At 35.6% G+C, this 26,701-nt stretch overlaps 1 protein-coding gene across 1 annotated transcript in view; it reads left to right on the forward strand.

The window, feature by feature from the left end:
* The first annotated feature begins 2,196 nt into the window (after positions 1-2,196).
* MUSK (muscle associated receptor tyrosine kinase) overlaps positions 2,197-26,701 on the forward strand; it is an 83,196-nt gene continuing 58,691 nt past the window's right edge. Inside the window, exons 1-5 of the mRNA XM_019635790.1 lie at positions 2,197-2,212; positions 10,636-10,762; positions 11,501-11,652; positions 14,071-14,198; positions 15,445-15,586. Coding sequence (XP_019491335.1) covers positions 2,197-2,212; positions 10,636-10,762; positions 11,501-11,652; positions 14,071-14,198; positions 15,445-15,586 — 565 coding nt within the window. The remainder of the gene's footprint in view (positions 2,213-10,635; positions 10,763-11,500; positions 11,653-14,070; positions 14,199-15,444; positions 15,587-26,701) is intronic.

The following is a 26,701-nucleotide window of genomic DNA, read 5'->3' on the forward strand; positions in this document are numbered from 1 at the left end:
ATCAAATGGTATCAATTAAAAAGTTTTCAAATTAAATGTATTATAATAGAGTAAAAAGAGTTCTGTGTTTTATGAAATACTCAAAGTAATTATTTTCCCTTTATAGTACTTTATCAAAGAACTGAACATGCTTGCATTGTATATCTAAGTGATGGTAGAATCTGTATGTAGGTGGGAAACATAGCTTTAGATTTTGTGGTTCACTAAAATTTTTGGAGCCACAAGGTCAAGATTCAAATACAGCTTTTTTTCGCAGTCTGATTTCATAGACATGTTGTTTTGTTGCTGTCTTTTTCCATTTTACCACTATATTTATTTTATTTACCACTATAGTTAGACTGTAAAATAATAAAATTAAAACAATATTTTGCCTAGTCTTTTATATTTATTGTAAACTACATTAGTATGTGTTTAACATCAATGTTGGCCCAAAACACCAGGCCCAGCAGAGCAAACTTCCATTAACTACATGTTCCAGTTCAGAATAAACATTATCATGAAAACACAGTCATTAAAATCTCAAATGTCAAAGTTCATGGAATATCTTGGTACAAAAAAACACAATAATATGCTATTATCTTAATACTTTTAAAAGTAATAAAAATGTACCACACAAACTGTCTCATAGTTGTTTTCTCTATTCTTGGCAAAAGGCAATTTAAAAAGAGTTTTTTACATGGTATACATTTTTCATAAGTCCTTTATCATGAATGAATCTGAGAATCTGCATGATAATATATTACAAAATAGACTGACAGATTTAAAAAGTGCAAGGGAAATAAATAAAAAAATAAAATAAAATAAAATAGTGCAAGGATATTGAGTGGATCCTTCTCTGTTGGCATTCTATTTTCTCAATAAAATTAATAACTGACTTTGCAGAATTAATAGTTTATTGTTTTAGTTTTAGTTTAATTGAAATCCCTAATGTCCAAAGACAAGGTGGAAAGTCATTATCTTTCTGTATCATTTCGACTAGTGATACTTCCAACGATGAGCTCAATATCATCGCACACAAGTAGAAGTTTACAAACCAAACACATTTCAATAATATTTCAGTGCTTTATCGGGAAGTATTAAGTGTACGGTGAAATTTAAATTTTGTGCGAGTATAGGAGTTCATGTAAGCAGCACTGAATTTTTAAAATATGCACAAAGAACTCCTGTCCAAACTCCACTTTTAAAATTATCCCATTTACTACCATACCTATAAGTTTTTGAGTCTGAGTGATTTATCTTTAGATATGTTTGAGTAACCATCTCTTCTAAATCATATGTATACAGGGATAGGATTCACACACCCAACATATGACTAACTCAGAGTGGGCACAGCTGTCATTGAAATCCAGGACACCAAGTCCTGGATGAATATTTTATATTGATGTGCATTGGAAGAGTAACTCTTTGCATGTTTGGGGAAATATGGTTGGTTTAAATACTACTGACCTCAAAGAACAGAAAGGAAGAGCAGAAATGGCAAGATTCCTGCCATATTCCCAAAGGTGAAGTAGACATCTTTGCCATGAAATACAACTTGCAGTCACTGGGGGAAAGTGACAAGTGAGAGGGGAGTAGAGGACCTGAAGGCAGTGGCCCTGTTCAGGAAGATGAGGAGTGGACCAGAGAATGTAGAATGATTACCTGGGCCATGCTGAGGACCTGGCTGGGCCTAAACCTTCACAGTGGCCCTGAGCTGCACTGTTGTTCCAATCATACTGTACGAATGTAAGAGCAGCAAGGACAGCCAGTTGGATTAGTTCAAGATTGGTGATTTCCAGGGTCAATGCAGTGAAAGGACTAGAGAGTAAGGGAGTTGAGAGTCTATGGCAACATACCATGTGGTAGAAGATGAAGAATGAAGAAAGTAAAATGAGAACATTTAAGGCCTGTAAGGGAATGTTAAGATCAAATTTATTTTCCTAGTCTCCACTGTCTTTGTGTCTTCGAAGGAAGCATGTCCCCTCTGGGAGCCTCAGCTTCCTCATAAAATAGAGAAGTGTTTACTGGTGCTCAACATACAATGTTATGCACTATGCTAAGGGGTATCAGTGACTGGTGAAATGAGCACTCCTGGCTACATGCACATTTTAGATGAATCCCTATGAGAATCATGTCTTAACACAAAGAAATGCCCTCAAGAGAGGCCATTTCAGAAATTCTAACAGGCTGAGCCAAAACTCTTACCTGTCTGTGCCCATGATCATTCCTGAAGGTAAGGACCAAGAGTGTGCTCTGTGATAAAGAATCAATGATACAGCATTAGTAAGTGATTATTGCGACTATCAAAGAACCTTACAAGTTCCAAAGACAGCATAATAAAAAATAACTTATATGTTATTACATCACCAGTAGAATAAATGTGTCAGCTTCTAAGATAGGCCAAACGATGAGCAATACTGAATGAATATCCTCTTTCTTTAGGGACTTTGGAAAGTTTCCAGTACCAAAGTATTGTCTCATACTGAAAAAACAATACTGTATTCATGATGTTAGAAAAACATGAATATGATCCAAGTCTGAAACCCAATTTTTCTAAAGTAGAGAGGGTCAAATACACCTGACGTCTTTGTTTATTCAATCATTTGGTCATGTTAATCAGCACCTTCAATCAGAAGTTGGTGTGTCAATGACCGTGTGCAAGAGACCATCAAAGCGTAATACCATGTCCTTCTCATCAAACACCTAGTATTCAAATTAAGTTACTCATTGGGTCCAGAACAGTGAAGTGTTCATTTTCATGTATTGGTTATTTGTGTGGTCCTTGGATGGAGAGAAGAAATAGTGCCCTAGCTTAAACAGGCTCTGGCTGAGATGAAAGCAGGATAGCAGAATGAAAGTAAACAAGAGACAGTCTGCTGAGTCAACAAGTATCATTAACTACAACTATGTGATTGTGTCAGGAAAAGTTTGAAAACAGATTTGTTTGGATAATTTTGGAATATGGGCAAAATGGACATAAGCAACAATATTCTGTGATAGAAATTGATATTTTTGTAAACCTGATTTTCCCGTCTGTAGCTATCAATAGTACTATACTGAAGACGTAGTATATATAGCTTAGAGTTAAAAGATAGCAGCTTTAAACCATTTTTAACCTTGAAGTTCAGCTCTATCACTTTGTATTTTTGTTATGTTTAGACAAGTTATTTAACCATTCTTAGCCTCCATTCCTCATCTGCAAATGTGAATAATAATAATAATAATAATATCTGCCTTTATGTTTGTTGTGATAAATGAGATAATGAATGAAACATATAATGAATGGCCTATAGCAGGTTCTTAATTTTAGATGCAAAGATGATTAAAAACAGAGTCAAATCACATAAGACTGTCATAACACTGAACATTATGGGAAGGTGTTAACATAATAAACTCCTTAGTAACACCTCAGATATTTCTCCATGTCTAAGTTTGTCAAGACATTCTAACATTTACTTCTTTGATCTTAACTGATCTCAACAGAGTTTGTGTCACCTCATTGGAAAGGCAATATTAATAGTATGTCTGTTACCTCTGTCACTTCTGCATCTGTGTATATTGAATGAGAAGAAACTAATGAATAAAGTTTATTTTTTGTAAAAATAATACATGCTCATTAAGCATGATTTTGAAAACACAAAATATACAAAAGTTGAAAGGAGAAAAAGTCACCCATACTTATAGGACTGTTAACATGTTGGTATATTTTCTTCCATTTTTTTCTACATATCCTCAAAAAACGTATGATAATAAAATGGTTTATACAATTCTACTGCCTGTCATTTTTACTTCACACTAAAACATGAGCATGTTCAGGGCCGGCCGAGTGGCTCAGTTGGTTAAGAGCTCACTCAAGAGTTTGAGCTCTGAGCAACAGCGGCTCGATGCCCGGCCTGAGCTGAGCAGCCGCTGAACTGCCGCTGAGCTGCCAACAGGTAGTAGGATGGCTCAGCTTAAAAAACAAACAAACAAACAAAAATCATGAGCATGTTCTATATTATCAATACTCTTCAAAATACTATGTGCAGTGACTGTGTAAATAATATCCTGGTTAGATAAGAGTTGCTGGTATATGTTTAATATTGCCTTCTCTAAGAAAAAAAAGGCCCTGGTTTGTTGATTTCTCTAGTGTACATACTCCAAACACAGCCAGTTTCAAGTTACCAACACTAAACTGGGAAGAGATGTGCAATAGCATGTTATTATTATTATTTTATTAATTTAATTTTATTTATTTTATAATATTATATTTATTTTATTAATATTAAATATATTATTTCTACCATACAGGTACATTAGACATAAGAACCTCAAGAACCTAGATAAGAACAAAATGTAATAAAATAATTAGGAAGTGATAAATGTTGAGTATTATTATTACTTTGTTTTTAACATAATTCAACATAAATTTATATAACTTAGTTTTTAATAATGGCTGTATTTAACAATTGTTTCACACAATTCCTCAAAAATTAACATTTGGCTCTTGCAAGACAGTATAAGCCAGCCCCAAAAGTTTCGTTTGCGTGCCTTCTCTCACTTTTGCACAGTAAGTACAGTTTAGTACAATCAATCTGTTTTGTGCAGTGAACATCCCCTATTGGGTTGTGGAAAAAGTCATGACATATTTTGTCTATGCTTTTCAAAGCTCATTTATTTTTATAAAGAACAAAGATCAATCAATGATATATTGCCTGTTTTGTTCCATAACCTTTTGCCGTCTTTCCGTGAGCTTCATAATTCCTCGTTCATAGCAGGACCTGTCTTTATTTGCGAAAAACTGAACAAGGTGCTGATTTACAGCCTCACCTGAATTGAACGTTATACCATACAAGGAGTTTTGAAGAGAGCAAGACAAGTGGACGTCTGATGGTGCAAGGTCAGGCGAGTATGGTGGGTGTGGCAATACATCCCATCCAAGCTCCAATAATTTTTGACGGGTGATCAAACTTGTGTGTGGCCTCGCATTGTCACGATGGAACATAACTCCTTTACAATTAACAAGCTTTGGACATTTCTGGATGATGCATTCGTTCAAACTGTCCAACTGCCGACAGTACACATTCAAATTGATTGTTTGGTTCCTTGGTAGGAGCTCAAAAAACACGACACCTTTAAAATCCCACCACACTGAGAGCATAACTTTCCTCTGATGAATGACTGCTTTCAATGTTTGAGGCGAATCATCACGTCGAGACCGAGACCGTTTGCACACCACATTGTTGTAAACAATCCACTTCTCATCACCAGTTATTAGTCGCTTCAAAAAAGGATCGTTTTCCTCATGTTTATTGAGCATATTGCAGATGTTTATATGTGCTGTCAAATGAACTTCTTTGAGTTCATGCAGAACCTAGGTATCGAGCTTGTTTATGTATCCCAGCTTCTTCAGGTGGTCGTGAACACTTGAATGATGGATGTTCAATGTTTCTGCAATCTCTCATGTCATGTAACGTGGTTTGACTTGATCAATGCCTTTATTTTGTCGTCATCAACCTCGGTAGGCCTTCCTGACCGAGGAGCGTCATTGAGATCAAAATCACCAGCACGGAATTTTGTGAACCATTGTCGGCACTGACATTCTTGAAGAGCATTGTCACCATTAACTTTATGCAACTTTTCACAAGCTTGATGCGCATTTTTCCCTTTATGGAAGGAAAACAGTGAAATATGGCAAAAATGCACAGTTTGTTCTTCCATCTTCAACTTGTTGTATAATCTCCAAAACTCAATCAAATCACTCAATTTTTTTAAGAATGAAGCTAGAACTGTCAGCTGTCAAATGACAAAGCAATAACATAGAGGCGAATGACTCTAGTGCTTTCAAAAACGAACTAGTGCCATCTGTCGCAAACACTCATCATGACTTTTCCGACAACCCAATATATGCCTTCCCATTTTGAGACCATTTCCTTGGGATAGAGTCCCAGAAGTAAATATGAATCATAAATTTGCATGTAATTCAGAGACCGGAACAATTGAACGGTTCAGGTTTCTGTTTCTAAATCACAGAATCAAATAACACATAGGGGTCGATACCAGCCAAAGACAATTTGAAGAGCTTTATGTATACTCATTTATTTCATCTTCATGGCAAGCCCATGTGGTGGTTTAATTATCATCTCCATCTACAGCTGAAATGCTAAGAAACTAGTTAAGTGTGGAGCAGGGAAGCGATGGAGTAGAGATATGAATTCAAGCCCCATGCCAGAGTGCCTCTCAATGCCTATTTGCTCCATAGTCTTTCTAAACAATGAAATCATTCAATATTATCAATTAACCTTTGGGCCCATCACTATCTGCATCCCACAAACTTAATCTTTTTTGCTTTTATCTCTTAATATCTATGTGATTAGACGATTGTTTATTTCATTCATTAGTTGTTTAGAAAATATATATTTTTTTCTTAAGAGGTTGACTTTCTCAAACTTTGTTATCATTTAAAGTTTCTTTCCATTGCATTGAAAAGGAACACTTGGGTGGCATTCTAATTTATTTAATTTTTAATTACAAAGAGAATGTGTATTCATTTTTTAACACTGTAAGATACAGCAAAACAAAAAATATAAAATTATACATAATGCTCACACCGAGGGGAAAATGCTTTTAACATTTTGGTAATCATTCATTCTTCCATTCTCTTGCTCATATATCGTTCTGTGTGTGTTTGTATGGGTGTAATTTTCTTTAAAAACTTACAAGCTTTGGCTTTGGCTTTGGCTTTATTTAAATCTATATTTTTAAACAATTATGTTTCATGTATCTTCCTGAATTGTTCCTTTTACCGTTAAATAGTATTTCCCTTCATTTTATAAATGCTTGTCACCTTATATTCTATTTTTTTTATTAGTACTGCTTTGTTGCTTTATCACTTTAGTATTTACTTTGTATACATTTTCCCTCCTCTTTGTTTCCAACATTTCTGTTTTATTTTGGTGTGTCTTTTTGTGTTTTTTAATTCTGTATGATAATGTCTATCTTTTCATAGGTCAGCTTATAAAATTGGCATTTACTGTGATTTCTGATATATTTGGGCATCTTTCTTCCACATTATTTTGTGTCTCCCATTAACCATACCATTCCTTGGCTTGCTTTGTCATCCTTTTTTTCTTCTTATCCTTCTCTTTTTCTTTTTCCTCTCCCTCCATTTCTCCTCCTCCTTCTTCGGGTAGATAAGTTCTAGTCCCTGTTTTTTTCCTGCCGTTTTGAAAGTTTTGGTTGTAATCTATTCTTTTAGTGGTAACCATTTTTTATCATATATCCCCTGTGCTTTACCTCCCTGGGACTATTTTTATACCTGGCAATCTCTACTTCATCCCTTTCACCTTTTCGCCCATCCTCCCAACCCACTCCCACCTGGCTTCCATTAGTTTGTTCTCTGTATCTATCAGTTTGTTTCTGTTTTGTTTGTTTATTTACTTTGTTTTTTTAGATTTCACATATAAGTGAAATCATATGGTATGGATCATTTAGATGTGGATACCATATGATTTCACTTATATGTGTGAAATCCGAAAAACAAAATAAGCAAAACTTTGATAAAATGTTAACATGCATTTAACATGCATGGTTAAATACATTTTCTCCCATGTTTGTAGTTATTTAGTACTTCTGCCATCTTCCTGGTTATGCTAAAGAGCCTAGCATGTTTTAAGTATCCACTGAACTTTTTCTCTGAACTTTCATCTTATAAGTGTTTATGCAGAGTCTTAGCTTCATTGTTTTTTAAACACAAATATTAGTGGTTTGTTTTTGTAATATTTGACAGTGTGTTAAAATTGTAAATTCATATTTTACCACACCTTTGCTTACTATTGTTTCTTATATATCACCCCTCTCTTTTGGGTGCAAGTTATTTCTCACTGAGCTTATATACTTCAGTAACTGTTTCAGAGAAGGTCTATGAGTGGTAAATATTTCAGTATTTGTCTATGTCTTTATGGTCTTCATTTTAAAATTATTATCTAAGCTGGCTATAGAATTCCAAGCTAACAGTTATTGTATCTCAGCCCTTTACAGGTATTAGTTTATTGCCTTTTGGTATTAATCATTGGTGAATAATCTGAATAATCTCATGTCAGCTTAATTGGCATTCTTATTAAGGTAACTGACCTTTTCTTTCTAGTAGGGTTTAAGATTTCCTATCTTTAATTTTCTGTAGTTTTAATCCAACATATCTAGGGATAAATTTATTTTTCTTTATCTGGCTTGGCACTTAGTGGGAACTTTCAATCCAAATATTCACGGTTTGTTTTTTTGCAATTTGGAAAAATGATCAGCTATGTACCCCTTTACATATTGCTTCTAGGCCATTCTCTCTGTTTCACTTCTCTGGAATTTCTATTAGAAGTACCTGTCAATCTATATTTATGTCTTTTAACTATTCTTTAATACCCTTCCTTTCTTTATTTCTCTGTACTCCATTCTGTATGTTTTAATGGTTATTTCAGTGGAAAGTCAGAAAATGGGTAGCTGTGATATCTATACATAAGATGTTATTTTACCTAAAATGTCTGCTCTCTTATTTCAATTACTTTCTTTCAACCTTTAAAAAAACTTATGCCTTTTATAAAGGCCTCCGAATATAGTCCAGTTCATTTAAACAATATATCAGTCAGTGTGCTAACCCTGGGGATAGAAAGAGGTCTAAGACATGGGCCCTGACCTATAGCTCAAGCATTTTATAATTGAGTGTGGGACAAAGATATTAACAGATAATTTTAATAGTGCCTGTGTGACAAGTGCTATAAGAGTGACATATACAGGATGAACTAAGGTTAAGGAAAAGGGCATCTTGTTCTATCTTACAAGTCAGGGAAATTGGGAGGAGATGATGCTTAAACTGGATTTTAAGAAAATAATAATGTCAACAAGGGAAATATGGGTTAAGTGAAACACTCCTAACCACCATTTTCCCTCACTCCCAGCCAATGAGTGTGCCTTTGAATTCACTGAAAAAATAAGATTCGTTAGATAGTGGATGCATTGTTTACGACCAATGTGCCTGTTTGTACTAGGTGTTTCTCAAGGCTGTCACCACTTACCCCACATCTAATATATTGCTCACGCTGCTTACTTGGCTTTCATATGCACATTGTATATGAAATGACCATATCATTTCTTGTCCAAACCCAGGCATTTTTGGAGGAAAAGTGGCACTACTAATAATTATACCAGGATCGCAGGCATAACTGATTATTATTACAGGATATCACTCTATGCATCTGTCCTACCTTGTCATCTAGATTGTAGGCTCTCACAAGGCACAGGTGTGTAAAATCTTTTTGCTTCTAGTCATCAGCTCCTAATCCTGATATCCTCTCCCCAATCCTAGGTAATCGCTAATATATTTCCTGTCTCTGTGGATTTGCTTATTCTGGACATTTAATTGCAATGGAATTGTACAATATGTTGTCCCTGTGACTGGCTTCTCTCACTTAGCTTGTTGTTTCCAAGGTTCATCCATGTTGTAGCATGGATCAGTACCTCATTTCTTTTTTTTTTAATTTATATATATATATATATATATATATTTTTTTTTAAATTGTCAAATAAATTCCACTACATGGATAAACTACATTTTGTTTATCCATTAATTTGTTGGCAGACACTTGGGTTGCTTCCACTTTTTGGTTATTGTGAATAACACTGCTATTAAAATGGTGTACAAATATCTATTTGGGTCCCTGCTTTCAACTCTTTTAGGTATATATCCAGAAGTGGAATTACTGGATCATATGGTAATTCTATGTTTAAAGTTTTGAGGATCCACTATACTGTTTTTCACAGTGGCTGCACTGTTACACATTCCCACCAGCAATGCACAAAGATTCTAATTTCTCCACATCCTCACCAACATTTGTTGTTATCTTTTGTTTTTATTGTAGTCATTCTTGTGGGTGCGAAGTGGTATCTTATTGTGGTTTTGATTTGCATTTTCTTAAATAGCTAACGATGTTGAGCATATTTTCATGTTCTTGTTCACCATTGGTGTACATTCTTTGGAAAAATGTCCATTTGGATCTTTTGCTCATATTTTTATTTGGGTTATGTGTCTTTTTATTATGGAGTCTTTTTCTAATCTGCTCATATGCAGATGTGAATTCTCTGTAAGTCCGATGAAATTTAAATTTCAAAGTATCTTACTTGCAGGAGTCCCTTATAAGACCCTCAGTGGACTCTGGCAATGTGTTCATATGAACATATATTTTATAGAATGTGGGGAAAATTATTTTAAAACAATTATTAAGATTGTTGTCTCTTGCCATTCTGACTTCTCTTCAGTCATACTTCCCTTCAAGTTGATTGGTGTTGGGGTGGCCACAGACATTTTGTATTCATAATTTTGTGTATTTTTCCTTAAAAAGGGCCCCCAAATTATATAACTTTTGGCTTCACAAAGCCTGAATCTGCCCCTGATCTTATATAATAAATTCTAAGTTCAGCTCTGCTGAGAGCCTTCTTTTTTTGATTCTCAAATGCCTAGTTTAGGAGTAGAAACAAAGTTCTCTCTATACAATGTTCCTTCCTTTTGGTAAATTTCTGCTATGGGAAAATAGAATTCTCGTGCAGGTATTTTGTGGCCTCTAACTTCTTGTAGAGGGTTAGCAAACAGAATCTGAGAATGCTCTCATTTGATTTCTCCTCTCCTCTTAGCTCCTGTCATCACCACTCCTCTTGAAACAGTGGATGCCTTAGTTGAAGAAGTGGCTACTTTCATGTGTGCAGTGGAATCCTACCCCCAGCCTGAAATTTCCTGGACTAGAAATAAAATTCTCATTAAGTAAGTACTCTGCCTTTTTCTGGTAAGAATGCCTACTGCCTTAAGATTTAACTCTGACATAAATGCAACCGCATCTCTTGGCAGTACTAACGTTTACCTTCTAGAATATATAAAATGCAGATTTCCTCACTTTATAAACGTAAGATCTGAACTTCAGTGAGGTTAAGAGAATTGCCCAAAGCAAAACAGGGATTTAAGTGACAAGGGAAAAGTCAGAACTATTTGCATTCTTATGTATTCCAAAGAATTAGAACCGGGCCTGCCACTTGTTAGGCTTTTTAAAAAATATTTGTTTAGTGAATGAAAAAATACTCAGTTAATTGTTAGTTATGTCTATAAATATTTAACCCTTTCTGCTAGTCACATTTATGTGTGTGCATGTTCATTATCTAGCTGCTATTTCCCCGTAATTATGGGGAGAGGACTCATGTATCTTGGTAACAATACACTTTCCTGAATAAAGTAAACTTTACATTTGTTCTTATCAGTACACATCACCTTTTGAAAGCATTTTTGAAGGACTCAATGGTGCTTTGATTATTGGAACCTAGCAAAGCTTAGAATATAATGTTAGCTCTTCATTATTAAATAAGGTTATTCCATTAATCAGAATTCAGTCAAGTTTCCTCTTACCTTTAATCTACTTCCTCCATTGACATGTCATCCGTTAGATCAGTTAATCATAGCCAGACATGTGCAGATGAGGCCCTCACCTGCCATTTCCTCTGTGACCTGCAGGCTCTTTGATACCCGATACAGCATTCGTGAGAACGGGCAGCTCCTCACCATCCTGAGTGTGGAAGACAGTGACGATGGCATTTATTGCTGCATAGCCAACAATGGCGTAGGAGGAGCTGCTGAGAGTTGTGGGGCTCTGCAAGTGAAGATGAGTGAGTGAGAAAGACAGTCATGTATTGATTTTAAAGTTGACTTGCTACACTTTGAAGCAGGCAGTCAATAGAGCCTCCTTCATACATGGAGATTCAGCAGCTAGACAAGTTCGAGTTCAAAACACAACCTTGAGGCAGTTAATTTCACACCTTGTATGCCTGCCATCAATCACCACCCTAAAGGCAAGTGTCTTAGTTCTCCATCCTCTCCCTTTTCTTGCCTTTACACACCCCTGTTTGTTCCACTCTGGCTACTTTCACTGAGGAACGTCCCTCTTACATGTTTACTGTGTGCCTTTAGAACAGTTCCATTACAACCGTACACACCACCACCACCACCCCTTTTTTAAAAATCTCTAACCTCTTAACAAACATTTCTCCTACCCTTTTGCCTTATTTCAAGCCTGATTTTCTTGAGTGTCTTTTCAAACTAGAGTGACTTTTCTGCTTAAATGGAGATTATCCTTTCCCACTTCATGGCCACACGTCACGGCTGATCTCCTAGCCCTCATTGCTGCATTTAAGTCATTGTGCTGTGCATTCCTGTACAACGTCTTCCCTCTCATGAGGACTTAATGCCATCCGACCGTGCTCCCCTCTAACTCTACTCATCAAGTCATGCATTCACTTCTAGGCACTCCCCCAAGTGGCCATCCCAGTTGTTAAAATTGTGGAATGCTTTCACACTGCTTGGTAAAGAGCTGCTTCCTGAGACCCCCAAGGTCCCTGCCCCCATCAGTATTTCAACTGCTCTAGGACCTGCCTCAGGAGTTACCTCTCCTAACTGCCTTATGGTCCATCAACTAAGGACTCAATGCTGGCATAGCAGAATATTTCCAGCATCCTGCTTGAGTAAGATGACAGGTTCTGATTCATCAGTGCTCATGGCTCCACCCAAATTATGTTCCCTCAGAGTGGGGAATCTATGGTTCCACATCAAGACTCAATTTATTCTTAGCTTGCTTTATATTCCATTTCCCAAAGGGGTTCTCCTCACCGCTCACCCAACAGATCTATTTCACTGAGAAGATAGGATTCATTTGCTTTAAACAAAGGCTTCATGCCTAAGATATTATATGGGACTTAGGTTTGCCATATGGATCAATTCAGGGAACCCAGTGGAAGGAATGGATAACACTCTCTTTGATCATATCACAGGAATGCCAACTCCTAAACTAAGCTTTTTCCAGCAGATATAGGACCACCCAACTAACAACTGAGGTGCCTGGCTATGATTTCAAAGTAGGCATCCACTGCTATTGATCAGTAGGACTGGTGTGATTTAGATAGCAGGCAAAGTGACAAAGTTGATATTTTCTGATAACATGTTCTAAAGCCTGTCTCGTATTTTTGCCACAATGCAGGGCCATACCAACTCTAAATGACAATGCATGCTTAGATTAAAAATCAATAGACCATGCAATTTTTGCAAATATCACTTACAACTACCACCAAATCACCCCCTAACACAAATGCATAAACACACAGTTGAAGTAGCAAGAAAAAAAAATCTGTATTTCATGCTCTCCTCTGTCAAAGTAACAAATTGACTATGGCGCATGACCTGAAAGAAATAAAATGCATGTATTTCTCAGTAGTCTGTTCTGCAAAAACAGTCCTCTCTTTTGCATCTGGAACATAAGGTTATGAAGGAAATAAATTTAGTTTTCATTCTTTTATGAATGTTTCAAGTTGTAAAATAACTAGTGTCCTGAACTTGTTGATTCTTCTATGTATTAGATTTAGTATCTTCTTCCTATGAAAGTGTAGTATTGGAGAATAAAAATTATCTGACATAAGCTATTTCTTCTGAAAGAATTAATTTAAGTGTTTCATTGAATAGTAAATTACCTAAGTTTGCTGTGTAGAGTTACCATAAACTGTGTGACAGAATATCTCTGATTACTAATATAATAACATCTGGTGTACTTTCTAGAGGATAAATGTATCTAATTTTTAATGATCAAATTTAATACTCAGGTTAAGATGAAAACTAAAGGGAAAGTAAGTCACAACTCAGAAATATATAAAAATATAAGCTTAAAAGGTTTTTTTCAGATGTTTCATATCTGTTTCTATGAATTAGGTAATCTTGAATTGTTATGGTGACAGTTTATTTTAATCAACTTTTTAGTAACTACCTTTCAAAGTAAAGAATACTGTAATAATATCAAACTCCTAATGTTTCATGAATTTGTGTTTCTCAAGATATTAACAAAATAAAGATAACCTAAGCTTTTCAAAATGTCTTCTGTTTGATATCCACTAAAAATCTGTCTTAGCACTTGGTGAATTTGTAATGTAATATTCCTAAAAGTATTCTTAAAATTAATATTTAAAATTAAATTGAAATTTAGAAATTCTAAGTTTAATGAAGCCATATTGCCTTTTTAATTTTGAATTTTTATTTCCCTTTAGAACCTAAAATAACTCGTCCTCCTATAAATGTAAAAATAATAGAAGGATTAAAGGCAGTTCTACCATGTACTACAATGGGCAATCCCAAACCATCGGTGTCATGGATTAAGGGAGATAGCGCTCTCAGGGTAAGTGATTAGTATGTTAAAACACGTACATACTACATATTTTCAAATACAACAATCCTTTGCAAATTCAGTTACACACTTACAAACTTCAATTATAAGGTCTTTTTTTTTTCATATACAACATTTTACACAAACTTAAATATTTCTGTTCCCATATATGCAAATTGTAAGGCATTCCAGTTGGGAATGGCTAGGGAAAAAATGAGATGGGAACCAGTAGTGTTAGGGATGAAAAAGAGAGCAAAGCAAAAGTGAAGCTAGAGTCTTTTTTGTTGGTTGGTTGGTTGGTTGGTTGGTTGGTTGGTTGGTTAAACATTTATTTTTTAACACTGAATCTTAGAGACTTAGGAAACAAAAAAGATGGAACTAAAACCCAGGCCTTAGACCTGACAAACAGTTTCTGGGGGGAGAGAGAGAAATAAGGTTTGGAAGAAAAGGAATGAGAGTATGGGGAGAAGTTAGAGCATGAAGAGTCAAGACTGGTGAACAAACAAACATCTTGACACATACCTCAATCATAAAGAGTAGTCAAATTAAAAATTTATTGTTCACCTGCTTATTTTGTACTGCTTTTGTATCTAATACCTACGTAATAGAATATTCTATGGGGAATACGTAGGTATTGATATATGTCACCTAACTGAAATAAAGTATACAGGCAATTAGCTTTGTTTTATTTAAAATAAAACACATATTGTAAAATATTTACAGTAATCTATTTCATTCCCTGGCTTTCCTTTTGTTACAAATATTGAGGCATTTCCAACAATAAAAGCAAGAATGGCTCTATGTATGTTATTGAATTTAGAGTCCCAGAAGGCTAGATAAATGTAGTATTTTAACTTCAAAAGCCAAATTTTGTATTATTTAGAGAACTTTCCAATTTTTCAAAGGGCATATATTAGCTTAAGATACGCTATAGGGTGTGCAGTAAATGTGGTAGTGAAAAACAATGCTTTTATTAAATAGACTTGGATGTGACTTTCAGGAAATCAAATAAGCCTTGGTGTCATTCTATGATGAAAGAAAATAAAAATAAACTATATCTTATGAGATTATTATTAAAATTAATTTCGGTAACCTTGCACTATCTTATTTAATATTGTACGTTATACATACATGCCAAATAAATGTTCAAATGATATGTTTGATGGTAACAGCAATAACAATAACTGGATGAAAGATGGCAAATGTGTCCTTGAGAGAACCGTGGACATTTGAAAATTCATGTCCTTATCCCTGGCAGGAAAATTCCCGCATTGCAGTTCTTGAATCTGGGAGTTTAAGGATTCATAATGTGCAAAAGGAAGATGCAGGACATTATCGGTGTGTGGCAAAAAACAGCCTCGGGACGGCATATTCCAAATTGGTGAAGCTGGAAGTTGAGGGTAAGGTGCTGCATTCCTTTCCCTTACAGGGTTATCAGAGGGCCTCACGTTCTACTGTGAAGGCTGTCCTTTCGCTTGCAAAAGCAGAGACAGAGATAGGCCAGTTCCCTCAACTCTTCCAGATGCTAGACTCTAAGGTCAAGACCGTGGCAAGAATAATTGAAACGAGAAAGAAAAGTTCACTAGTATAACAGGTCATATTCCATCTATTGTCTACAATCACTGGTAATTTTGACCAAAATAGATTAAATTCACTATGATATAAAAACAATAGAATACCACCCTAGAACTTCTGCCTGGCTTGGACAATTCTCCCTTGTTTATAAATATGAAGACACTCATTTGATCTTTTGTGGTATATAGACACGACTTTCAAAAAGATATCAAAGGGGAAAAGATAACGTTTTCTCAAACTGTATTCTGTCACAAAGGGTTAAGAAAAATAAAATACTGACTCCAAGTGTTTAACAAAAAAATGGTCCTAGGTCTATGAGTTATATTGTCAAATCAAAATATTTTTCATTTTTAAGGGCCGTCTGAGTGGCTCAGTTGGTTAAGAGCTCGCTCAAGAGTTTGAGCTCTGAGCAATAGCGGTTCGAGTCCAGCCCGAGCTGAGCAGCAGCTGAGCTGCCAACAGGTAGCAGGATGGCTCAGCTAAAAAAAAAAAAAATAATAATAATAATAAATATTTTTCATTTTTAAAAAATGTTCATTAATAGTCAACTAATTCAACAACTGCCTGTGAAAGGTTTTCACTGAGAAATCAGAATCCAGATAGGGCGAGCTGTGCTGTCCATTTGGTTGTGGGATCCTTCTTAACCTAAAATTTTAATTGACCTAAAGTTATATCACATTTTGCTTAAAAGTGTAAACTACTAGCACACCTGTGCGAGATGAATAAACTGAGTACAAAACTCTTCCCAGCTCTTCCTGTTACAACCATAGAATGAACCTATTTGGTTCCCAGTTGTCTTATCTGGACAGTGGTGTTGGTTGTGAGTATCGAATGAAATAAGATGTTGATAGCATTTAGCAGCATGCCTGGCCCTTTGTAAACACTCACTAAGTGTTACTGTAAGCATCATCACCTATTTTTCTGCTTTAATCTGATTGAAAGAGTGGACTATCACATATTTACACAATTATATTCTGGTTCAATTGGGGAAGACTTTTAGGGTTCCCCATAGCTTACTTTGATTCCATCCTGCTCCTAAATCAAAATTTATCCTTTCCTACATCTCTTCCTTCCCAATCTTACAGTTTTCTACTAGCTCCTTTAAGGTTATTTTTATTTCGTAGCTACATCTTCCTCTCACAGCTTTAATTATCTCATTTCCCACATTTACTTCTACTTGAGGCAACATATTTTTATTATGTCATTGCATCAACAGCTTATAAAATTTATATTAACTCCTCATAGAAAATAATGTGGTTGGTGGGAATAGTGGCTGTCAGATATAAAAAAGATGTATTTTCAGCATAATTGCTATAATTTAATATCTTCTAAATTATCAACGTTATATAAAGCTCAGTATGCATCAACTAGTTGATGTTAATTATTCAGTGAAAAATAAACATACAAACACATTGAGTTACACACTTAGATACACCGAATATCTTGAACTATTTATGGAATGATACAGAATTAATGTTCTCCATTTGTATACCATGTCATAAAGATTTTCCTCTTCAATATATGAGCTTCTATTTTATAATATATAATACTGATTTTTTAGGTCACTGTCTTCATAGATCTTGAAATCACTTGTTTTAGCTTTGGTCTAGAGAAAAATATCAAAAATCTTAATTAATTGGAGTCCAATTACACAATTTGGTCCTGCCTTGCCATTTAATTTTATATCATGCTTATTGGTAAAACTGAATACTCTCTTCTTTCTTCCTAACATTTAAGTGGTCATGCTCATGGCTTTAACAGTTAATAAATGCTAGAGGTTTCATTAAACTTGTTAGCATTGAGAGCTCATAATATTTAGAGTTACTCTAACAGTAGGTAAGGTGATCGTTTTAGCACGTATCTATTTCTATCCCATCCTAGACTCTATTCAAATATCCAATATACATGAAAATTTGCGACAAGCTTAACACAGTTGCTAGTACCTAATAAGCACTTAGTAAATGGTATCAACTATAATTATTACTATTAGGACCTAAAAATGACAACAAATCTGTTTTGGTTCTTGAAGCTCTGAAATGTTGGCTTCCACTTAAAGAAATAGTTGAGGCATTTCCACAAGATGTAGTGCAGACATGACCTAGTTAAAGGAAGGGCCAATTCAGAACAAGTGAAAAAAACAACTGAGAAGCACATGGAAGAATCTCAAAAGTGCCAGCAAATGCCTGCTAGGTTGGCAATGGTGAGGGTTGAAGGTGAATCTGGGCCATAGTCAGCCAGGGCAGATGAGCATTTGTTATATATTGTGTCAGTGACTCAAATTAGTTTAAGCAAATTAAAATGAGAATGCCGTAACTGCCATCAGATACTGAGCTACACATTGCAAATGGGTATGCCAGAAAAAGATAGGGCTTTGTTGGCCATTGCTAGCTTCTCATGGGGATAAGCATTCCAGATTTGGTACAGTGTGTTTAGTAAACCCTAGGAGCCGTAACAAACAAGAAAGAAACAGCCTTCAACACAGAAGTCAAGCTCTCTTTCTAGATTGTCATCCTCAGGCTGCTGGATCTCTGGAATGGCAATGCAAAGATATTCCAGCCTTCCATCTTATCTTACAAGGTTCAGACAGTGCCCTACAAAGTTACCGATGGAAGCATCTCACTGATGCATGGTCAAACAGCATGTTTTTCTGAAAGAATAAGCAATGGGATGTCTAACATTTTAAAATGCTAAATGCCTTATGTGAATTGTTTTGTTTAATCCTCACTCACAGTCTGTGAGGAGGGTTCTATCTTTGTGCCATTTGAGGAAACTGAGGAACAGTGAGGATAACTAACTCAGGGCTGCACAGGTAGAGGTGACTCAGAAATTAAGTAATGCTGAATACTTGCCTGTTCTATTAAAGAACAAGATGACCATGTATGACATTCTCAAGAATAGTGTCAGGAGGAGGATTATGGAAGAAGCCAGGATTCTGTAAATAATGGAGAATAGAAAAAAATAGAGTTGGGTATGGACAAAATTTTCAATAAATTTCACAGAGAAAGGGTGGAGTCAAAAAAAATAAGCAGCAGTTGGAAGTATATATGGTATAGAGGTAGTGTTGTTTTGTAAGATTTCTTTTTAGAAGATTGAAAATGTTAAAATATAAGTGAGAAGGAGCCCAGAGAGAAGGAAAATTTGAACATACAGGAGAGAAGGGGAATAATCAAGGGGATACTGATGGTGCTTGACAAGGCAAACGGGTGTGCATGCAGAGGACAAGTGATGCGATGAACTTTATACAGCGGGTGACCACATGTCCCAGTTTCCCCAGGACATTCTGGCTTACACCTGTTGTCCTGGAATAATTATTAATAGAGTTCCTCTTTTACTTTCAAAAGTATCCAGGCTTTGATGATAAATTATGATATGATCACTGTACTTAGACAGGAAGAGGGAACTTCCTTCCTTGTAACAGGAAGAATGGAGAAAGGGGTGTATTCCCATTGAAATGAATCAATGAGTTTGGTGGATGGAATTTAAGAATGCTCTGTTCTCATGGTCTCTATTTCCTCTAGGAAGTAGAAAGTAAGGTTATCTTCTGAAAATACTTCTGTAAAGGGGGGGGAAGGGGTAGAGGGATGAGGAGAGTAGAAGGTCTTAAAATAGCTTTGGGGAATGGGAGAGATGACTCACAAGGGGAACCAGGATTCCTGGGTGACACATTAAGTCGAGAACAGGACGTGAATATGGAGTGGTGTCAATTTGCCTCGCTGCAGTGATTTCTCCCCCAGCATTGCTCAGCAGTCCAGGTATACATTCAGAAAAAGCAGAAAGCTAAATTCAAAGGCAAGATACAAGCATTGGAGTTTTGCCAGGTATGAAAACAGGGCAAAGGATTTGAAAAGATTGCCAGAGAATGGCCAAAGCGATGAATCATGGAATCTTTATGTACCAAATACACAAACCTAGGATTAAACACTTATCACTCCAGCATTTTGACAGACAAGATAATATGAAAATCTCCCAACGATAAACATCCAGAAATGCTGGGTTAGTTGTGTAACTCACAAGAATAAAATGTAAATCTCCGGAGGCCAGGAAATGAATAAGAATTTACAAAACAGAGCAGTAAGCACATGAGTAGGATCTGCATTGTCCTAGAGGTAATGAGAGATGTGCCCACCTCTATAACCTAGAATATTGATTTTAAGCCTCTTTAAGGGGCAGAAGGCAAAGTCTTGAGTCTCTGTGAAGTAGAGGTGTACACTGAGACCCTTGCATAAAGCTGAGAACCACAGACATGAAAAAATGGACCAGAAAAAGTCTATCCATGGGCACAGAAAGACAACAAAGACGCTTGTCTGTTTCTACCTGAATTATAGGTGTGAGGGAGGAAAACAGGTCTTCTTATGAATGAATATGCAACACATAAGACTGTATCTCACATAAATTTGATATTGAATTCATACTGGCGCAGCCTGGGATTTGCCAGCTGGAGAAATTAACAAAAAACAAGGAATAAATACAGTAGGAAGAAGAAAGGCAGTTCTGATAAAAAATTAAATATAATTTTCAATGAAAACTATGATTACAATTAAAATTCAATGGGTAAGTAATGGTATATTAGAGATAAAGTGGTAATTCATACATTAGAAGCCAGTTCTTCAGACTTTCAAATTCAGTGTACAGAGACAGGAAAGATGAAATTAGATTTAAGAAATAATTAAGGCTATAAATTACAGAAAGAGAGAATAGAGAAAATATAATGGCTATACTCAAAAACATGACTGGGAACTTGCCAAAATCGATGAAAAACTTGTCTTCGAGTACAAGAAGCACACCTAGTCCCAATCAGTAAAAATAAAGAGCAGATATATAAATCGTTTCACACCCAGATGCATCATAATGAATGAATACCAAAGGCAAAATGGTGATCTTAAGTTAATAAAGAAAAAACAGATTACTTATAAAGGATGACAATTAGAATGACAGCAATAGAGTGGGTTTGGGGAAGCCAGCACTTTCAACTAGTCCTGTAATTTGGTATAGCCTAGTGGAGGTCTTTTTGGGTATTTTCTTTTATTTTGTTTTTTAATAAAATTAAACTGTATAGATTTGTCTCAGTAATTTAACTTCTGATAATTTATCTAAAGAAATTATTTATGTAAGCGTATGTTCAAGATTATCAAAAAGTTAGTTATAATAGTAAAAACTTTTTAAAGAATTTAAATTTGCACCAATAGGGGACTGACAAAATATGTGATGAAATTCCGTGTGGCCATTAAAAAGAATGAGATCAATCTGTATGTACTGACTTCTAAAATTATCCACCACATATGTGACTTGAGGTCTGTTTCCCATCTCTGAGCCTCAGTTTCTTCATCTCTAAAGTAGAGGCAAAAAAACAGCACCTACCTACCTCTTAGCTTATTGCAATGATTACATGAATTAATATAGGCAACGTGTAAACACACTATAATTATTTCCTGTTTTGTTATTGTTTATTTATAAGTACTTATATAGTGCTTACTATGTGCAAGGTAGTCTTCTATTTTTTAGAAATATTAACTCCTTGAAAATATTAATGTGTTCATAAGAGAAAAGTAGCTAAAGAACAGTGTTATATCAACAAAACAGAAAGGCATCCTGCTGATTGGCAGAAGATTTTTGCCAATGATACATCAAATAGGGGGTTAATATCCAAAATTTATTTTAAAACTTATACAATTCAACACCAAAAAAACCAAACAATCCAATTGACAAATGGACAGGGAACCTGAATAGACAGTTCTCCAAAGAGGACAGATGGTCAATGGACATATAAAAAGATGCTTAATGTCACTAATCATCAAAGAAATGCAAGTTAAAACCACAATGAGTTATTACCTCACACCTGTTGGAATGGCCATCATCAATAGATCAACAAACGTCAAGTGTTAGCAAGGATGTGGAGAAAGGGGAACCCTTGTGCACCGCTGGTGGGGTTGCAAATTGGTGCAGTCACTATGGAATACAGTATGGAGTTTTCTCAAAAAAATTAAAAAAGGAACTACCTTATGCCTCAGCAATTCCACTCCTGGGTATTTATCCAAAGAAATCCAAAACAGTAATTCAAAAAGATATATGCACCCCTATGTTCACTGCAGTGCTATTCACAATAGCCAAGACTTGGAAACAACCGAAATGCTCATCAATAGATGATTGGATAAAGAAATTGTGGTACATACATACAATGGAATACCACTCTGCCATAAGAAAAGATGAAATGTTACCATTTGCAACAACATGGATGGCCCTAGAGGGTATTATGCTAAGTGAAATAAGTCAGACAGAAAAGGAAAATACCATATGATCTCATTTACATGTGGAATCTAAAAAAACAAAATAAACAAATAATCAAAACAGAAACAAACTCACAGATACAGAGAACAAACTGACGGTTGCCAGATGGGAGAGAGGGTTAAGGGGCTGGGGGAAAAAGGTAAAGGGATTAAGAAGCACAAATTCGTAGTTACAAAATAGTCATGGGGATGTAAAGGACAGTATGGGGAATACAGTCAATAATATTGTAAAAACTATGTATAGTGTCAGATGGGTACTAGATTTATCTGAGGGATCACTTGATAAGTTATATAAATGTCTAACTACTACGCCATACATCTGAAACTAATATAAAATGATATTGAATGTCAACTAGAATTTTTTAAAAATAGTCATGGGGATACAAAGTACAGCATTGGGAATATAGTCAATAATATTGTAATAACTATGTACAGTGTCAGATAGGTAACAGACTTATTGGGATTATTACTTTGTGAGGTATATAAATGTCTAATCACTATGTTGTTTTGTACAACTGAAAATAATTTTTAAAATTGTAAAAAAGTTTACAGGCAAAACAAACAAACAAACAAACAAACAAAAACAACCAGTATTATATATTATGCATTAGAGTATATATACCAAATTGTTAATAGTCATCATCTCTGCATATAGAGTTACATGGAAGTTAACTACTACCACATACTTTATATGGCTCTATATTTTTTCAACTTTTTCAAAAGAGACCTTTATAATTAGGAAGAATTAATACATGTATTTATACTTTGGAAAAAATTATTTCTTCCAACTATAACATTTTGATAAAGTGACACCAACCTTTCTGTTCACTGCTTTGATATATATTTTTGCAGCTCTGTTGCTCCATTCTGCTCTAGAACAAACTGAGGGATGGGAAAAACTTGTCAAAGGCAATTAATCTCTATGTTGATTAGACAGTCACAACACTCGGCTGTCAGCTAAAGAATTAAGGTTGAAGGTGAGGTCCTGGTGAACAGAACACAGAGCATGCCTTTTGGTTAGGGAAGGAATCAATCCATAAAGAAAGTAAGCTTGAGGCCTGCAAGAGGAAGTGAGGGAGCCGCCATGATGGAGTGGGAACTGAAAGGAGTCAGAGATCCGAAGCTGCTGGTGGATTCTCTCCCCATTAGACTCGCCTTTCCCACTTACGGGCAGAAACCGGGAGTTTATGATTTTACAGTGACTCAGAGGATCCAACACTAAAATTCTATTTGGAGTCTGATTTCTCAGTGAACATTTTCTACACTTGGTTAGGTGTTATCATGAAGCAAAATAAAGGTAAGTTTCCAGAAAAAAATGAAGCACTACTAGTTGAGAACTATATATGTATACTGACTTGACATCAGCAGGGGAGTCTGTGGTTTCCCAAATCCCATAGTCACCTGCAACGCAGAAAGGAGTTGTGAATCTCACAACTGTGGAGGCTCTTCCTTTGCAAAGCTTAATGGGCGTTAGGAGCAGTTTCATTGCAGGATGTGACAAGGGCCAGAGAAATCTATATATCATATTTCATAGATTATAACTTTAAAAATATTTTAAAACATTAAAATGGAATGCACCTCAGAGTCATTGGTTTCTTACAATCGCCATTGGCTAATTTTTTTGTTGTTTCTTTGTTGTGCATTTTAATATCTCTGAATTTGAGATTTGTCTTATTCATCTTAAAGGCAATCACACCTGGTTTGCAGCTTCTGCTTCTAGTTAAGACCAGTCCTTAGCTGTATCCAAATATGAGAATGAATATACAATGATAAACAAAGATAAACCAATCATATTGGATCATAAAGATTTCCTTATATTTAACCAGAAATATTCCTTCTGCTTGAGATCATTTCTTTTCATTAGCTCCTCACAGAGATGAAAGCATCATGTTCAGTAGCATGATTCCATGTAGCCTCTCCCTGCCCCCCAACATCTATATGTGCTGCTAATATATATATATTAGTTTTGTTAGATTGAAAACAGAGACAGAGCGACTTTTCAATGCTGTAGAAGGGATTCTCTTCTAAGTCAAGAGTCTTGTGTCTTTTGCCAATCTGTTTCATGTTCTGTTAGGTAGGTGTGTATCCCAAGAATGATCCACATTGTTTCTCTTATGTAACTGTACTGAAACAATTTTCTCCTGAGTACTCTAAAGGATAGAAAGACAGACATAGTGGCAGGGCGATAAGACAATGGCATGTGATGATTTCAGTGGTAGGGTGAGAGTTTTCAAGGAGAGGCTGCCATCATGGAGGCTCTAGATGACCTCTGAACTGTAAGACTCTGATTTTACTCTGGTTTTGGGGATAGTCTCCCTTTAAAAAAATGTGCTTAATTACACCACACCACAGAAATTAAATGCTTTCAATATAATAAGGTAATTCTTCTTGGTTTATAGCCAAAGATCATTGTTACAAGTTTTTTTAATCATTGGAAAAGATCCAAAAAACATTTACAAATATATAAATTTTTTTTATATTTACCTTGTGCTCTTACATATTTCCGTTACATTTCCTTTATATTCTTTATTTTACCTATTATGATATAATTGATTTATTTGGAGCTGAATGTGGATCTTACTACATTCAGAATCTTGCTTTGTGTATAGAAACTGGTTGAGTGTAGACTACTTAAGATCCAAATTAAAACAGATGAATGTTGGAATGTACTGGGCTCCCTGTTGATTGCATTTTCTGTTACTTTGTTTACCCATGGAGCTTTAAGCCATTAAGGAAAAGATTGGGCAAACGTGTATCTGGAACCAAGGGAGGGTTTTCAGTCAGCAATACCAGTGGGAAGTGGTTGGTTGGCACCAGTACAAAGCTGCAAAGGAAAACCCTGGAAGCAGACAAAGAACAAGAACAGAGCCCTTTTAGGTACAGTGTTATTACAAGTTCCTCTAAGGTTTAAACAACCTCTCATTTGCATGGGGCCTGCAAAGCGGAACCCTGTGTCAGCACTTGGGAGAGGCATTTTGGGGAGTGAGAACGGAAGGCCAGCCATTTGGCAAATTTAAGTGGCCTCTGTACATGAGTCTCCGTCACTGGTCAGCACACTTGAATGCTGCCGGTCCATTGCTCGGCTGAAAGGTTTCACCACATACCCTAAAGGGCTAACCAGGTATACCTGAGACATTTCTTTTTTGAAGAATGTTTGCAGACATATGCAGCATGTAAGACAACAAGTAGAATTCCAATAGACCAAAACAAATCATTATATAGTATATATGTTATATATATATACCATATATTGTATATAGGTAAATGTCAATGAATAGATAAACCAATAAGATCAAGACTGATTTCAAAAATGTTAGATTTCTGGCTGCCTTCTTTCTTTGGTACACCTAGAGTAGTGTAAGCAATCATACAATGTTTATGCAACATTTGATTTGCTTTTTCCTTTGTTTATGCTGCAGCTCTTAATATGACAAATGCCACAGAGAGAGGTATTTAAAACCCCAATGTGTGCTGTGCTGTCAGTGATTGCCATTTTAATCAAATTTGCAGTGGTCCTGTTCCCGGCATCAGTTCTCCTTTGTGATGCCACTAACAGGTTTGATTTGCTGTCATGAGTACACTGTGTATTTAAAAGCCAAACAAACAAACAAAAAAGACATAAACCTTTGATATCCCAGGGGGCAACCAAGGGGAAAATTAAATCTGCATGATTAATAGGTGCATGCTCTAAAAAAAGAGTTTGACCCATTGGTTCTGACTTAAGGGGATATTATGTTGCATTCTCTTCTAAAGAGTTCTGTGGTACTTTCAAGAAACAATGGTCAAGTGGTCCTTTGGTTGTAGAGTTGTCAGTAAAGGTCTTAAAAGAAAAAAAGAGTTATATAATGATTATAGCACCCAGATAATAGTCCAAATTAAAAAACAGCTAGGCCCTCTTTAACTGCAGGTTTTAAGAAAAATGTGCTTCAGAGATTTGTCTTAAGTTAAGATAATTGAGTTATTTAATATAATGTTGATATATTGTTTGAAAGGAAATGTTGTGACCTGAAAGTTGCATACCCTAATTGGAGTAAGATTTTATGTTCCCTTTGTATGTATTAAAATGAGATGCACAAGTGCAAACATACATACACCAACGAGGAAAAGTTTTTTCTCTTTAATGCATTAATTCTTCCAACAAAGATCCGTTGAGTGATTTTCCAGGCACTGCGTAAGACAGAGAAGGCCATGCCTTCACTGGGTTTAGTTTAAAAAATGTAACTATTTTGAATCATGCAAGGATGCAAAGACATCAGGGAAAGCCATTAGACCTCAATGGCAATATGGAATTTCAATAATATTGCATTCAGTTATTTCCTTCAGAAATAAGATATGTGACTTTCAATTTTTAATTAGTATATTCATTTCCATGAATGAATACAAGTTTCCATGACTGTACAAGGCATGTATATTCTAGAGGGAGCTTAGTGTGCTGGCCAATAACATAGACTCTAGACTCTTGAGAAAACTGCTTGGGTTTCAGAGTCTAGAGCCAACTGCCTGAGTACAAATCCTGGCTCAACCACTTACCACCAGTGTAACTACAGGTAGGTCACATAAGCCTCTTTGTGCCTCAATTTCACCACCTGTAGAATGAGGTTAAGAATACACTTGATCTCATAAATTGTAGGAGGATAAACTCAGCTAAGGTACTTA

This window comes from Hipposideros armiger, unplaced genomic scaffold (assembly GCF_001890085.2).
Source record: "Hipposideros armiger isolate ML-2016 unplaced genomic scaffold, ASM189008v1 scaffold_24, whole genome shotgun sequence".
Lineage (NCBI taxonomy): Eukaryota > Metazoa > Chordata > Mammalia > Chiroptera > Hipposideridae > Hipposideros > Hipposideros armiger.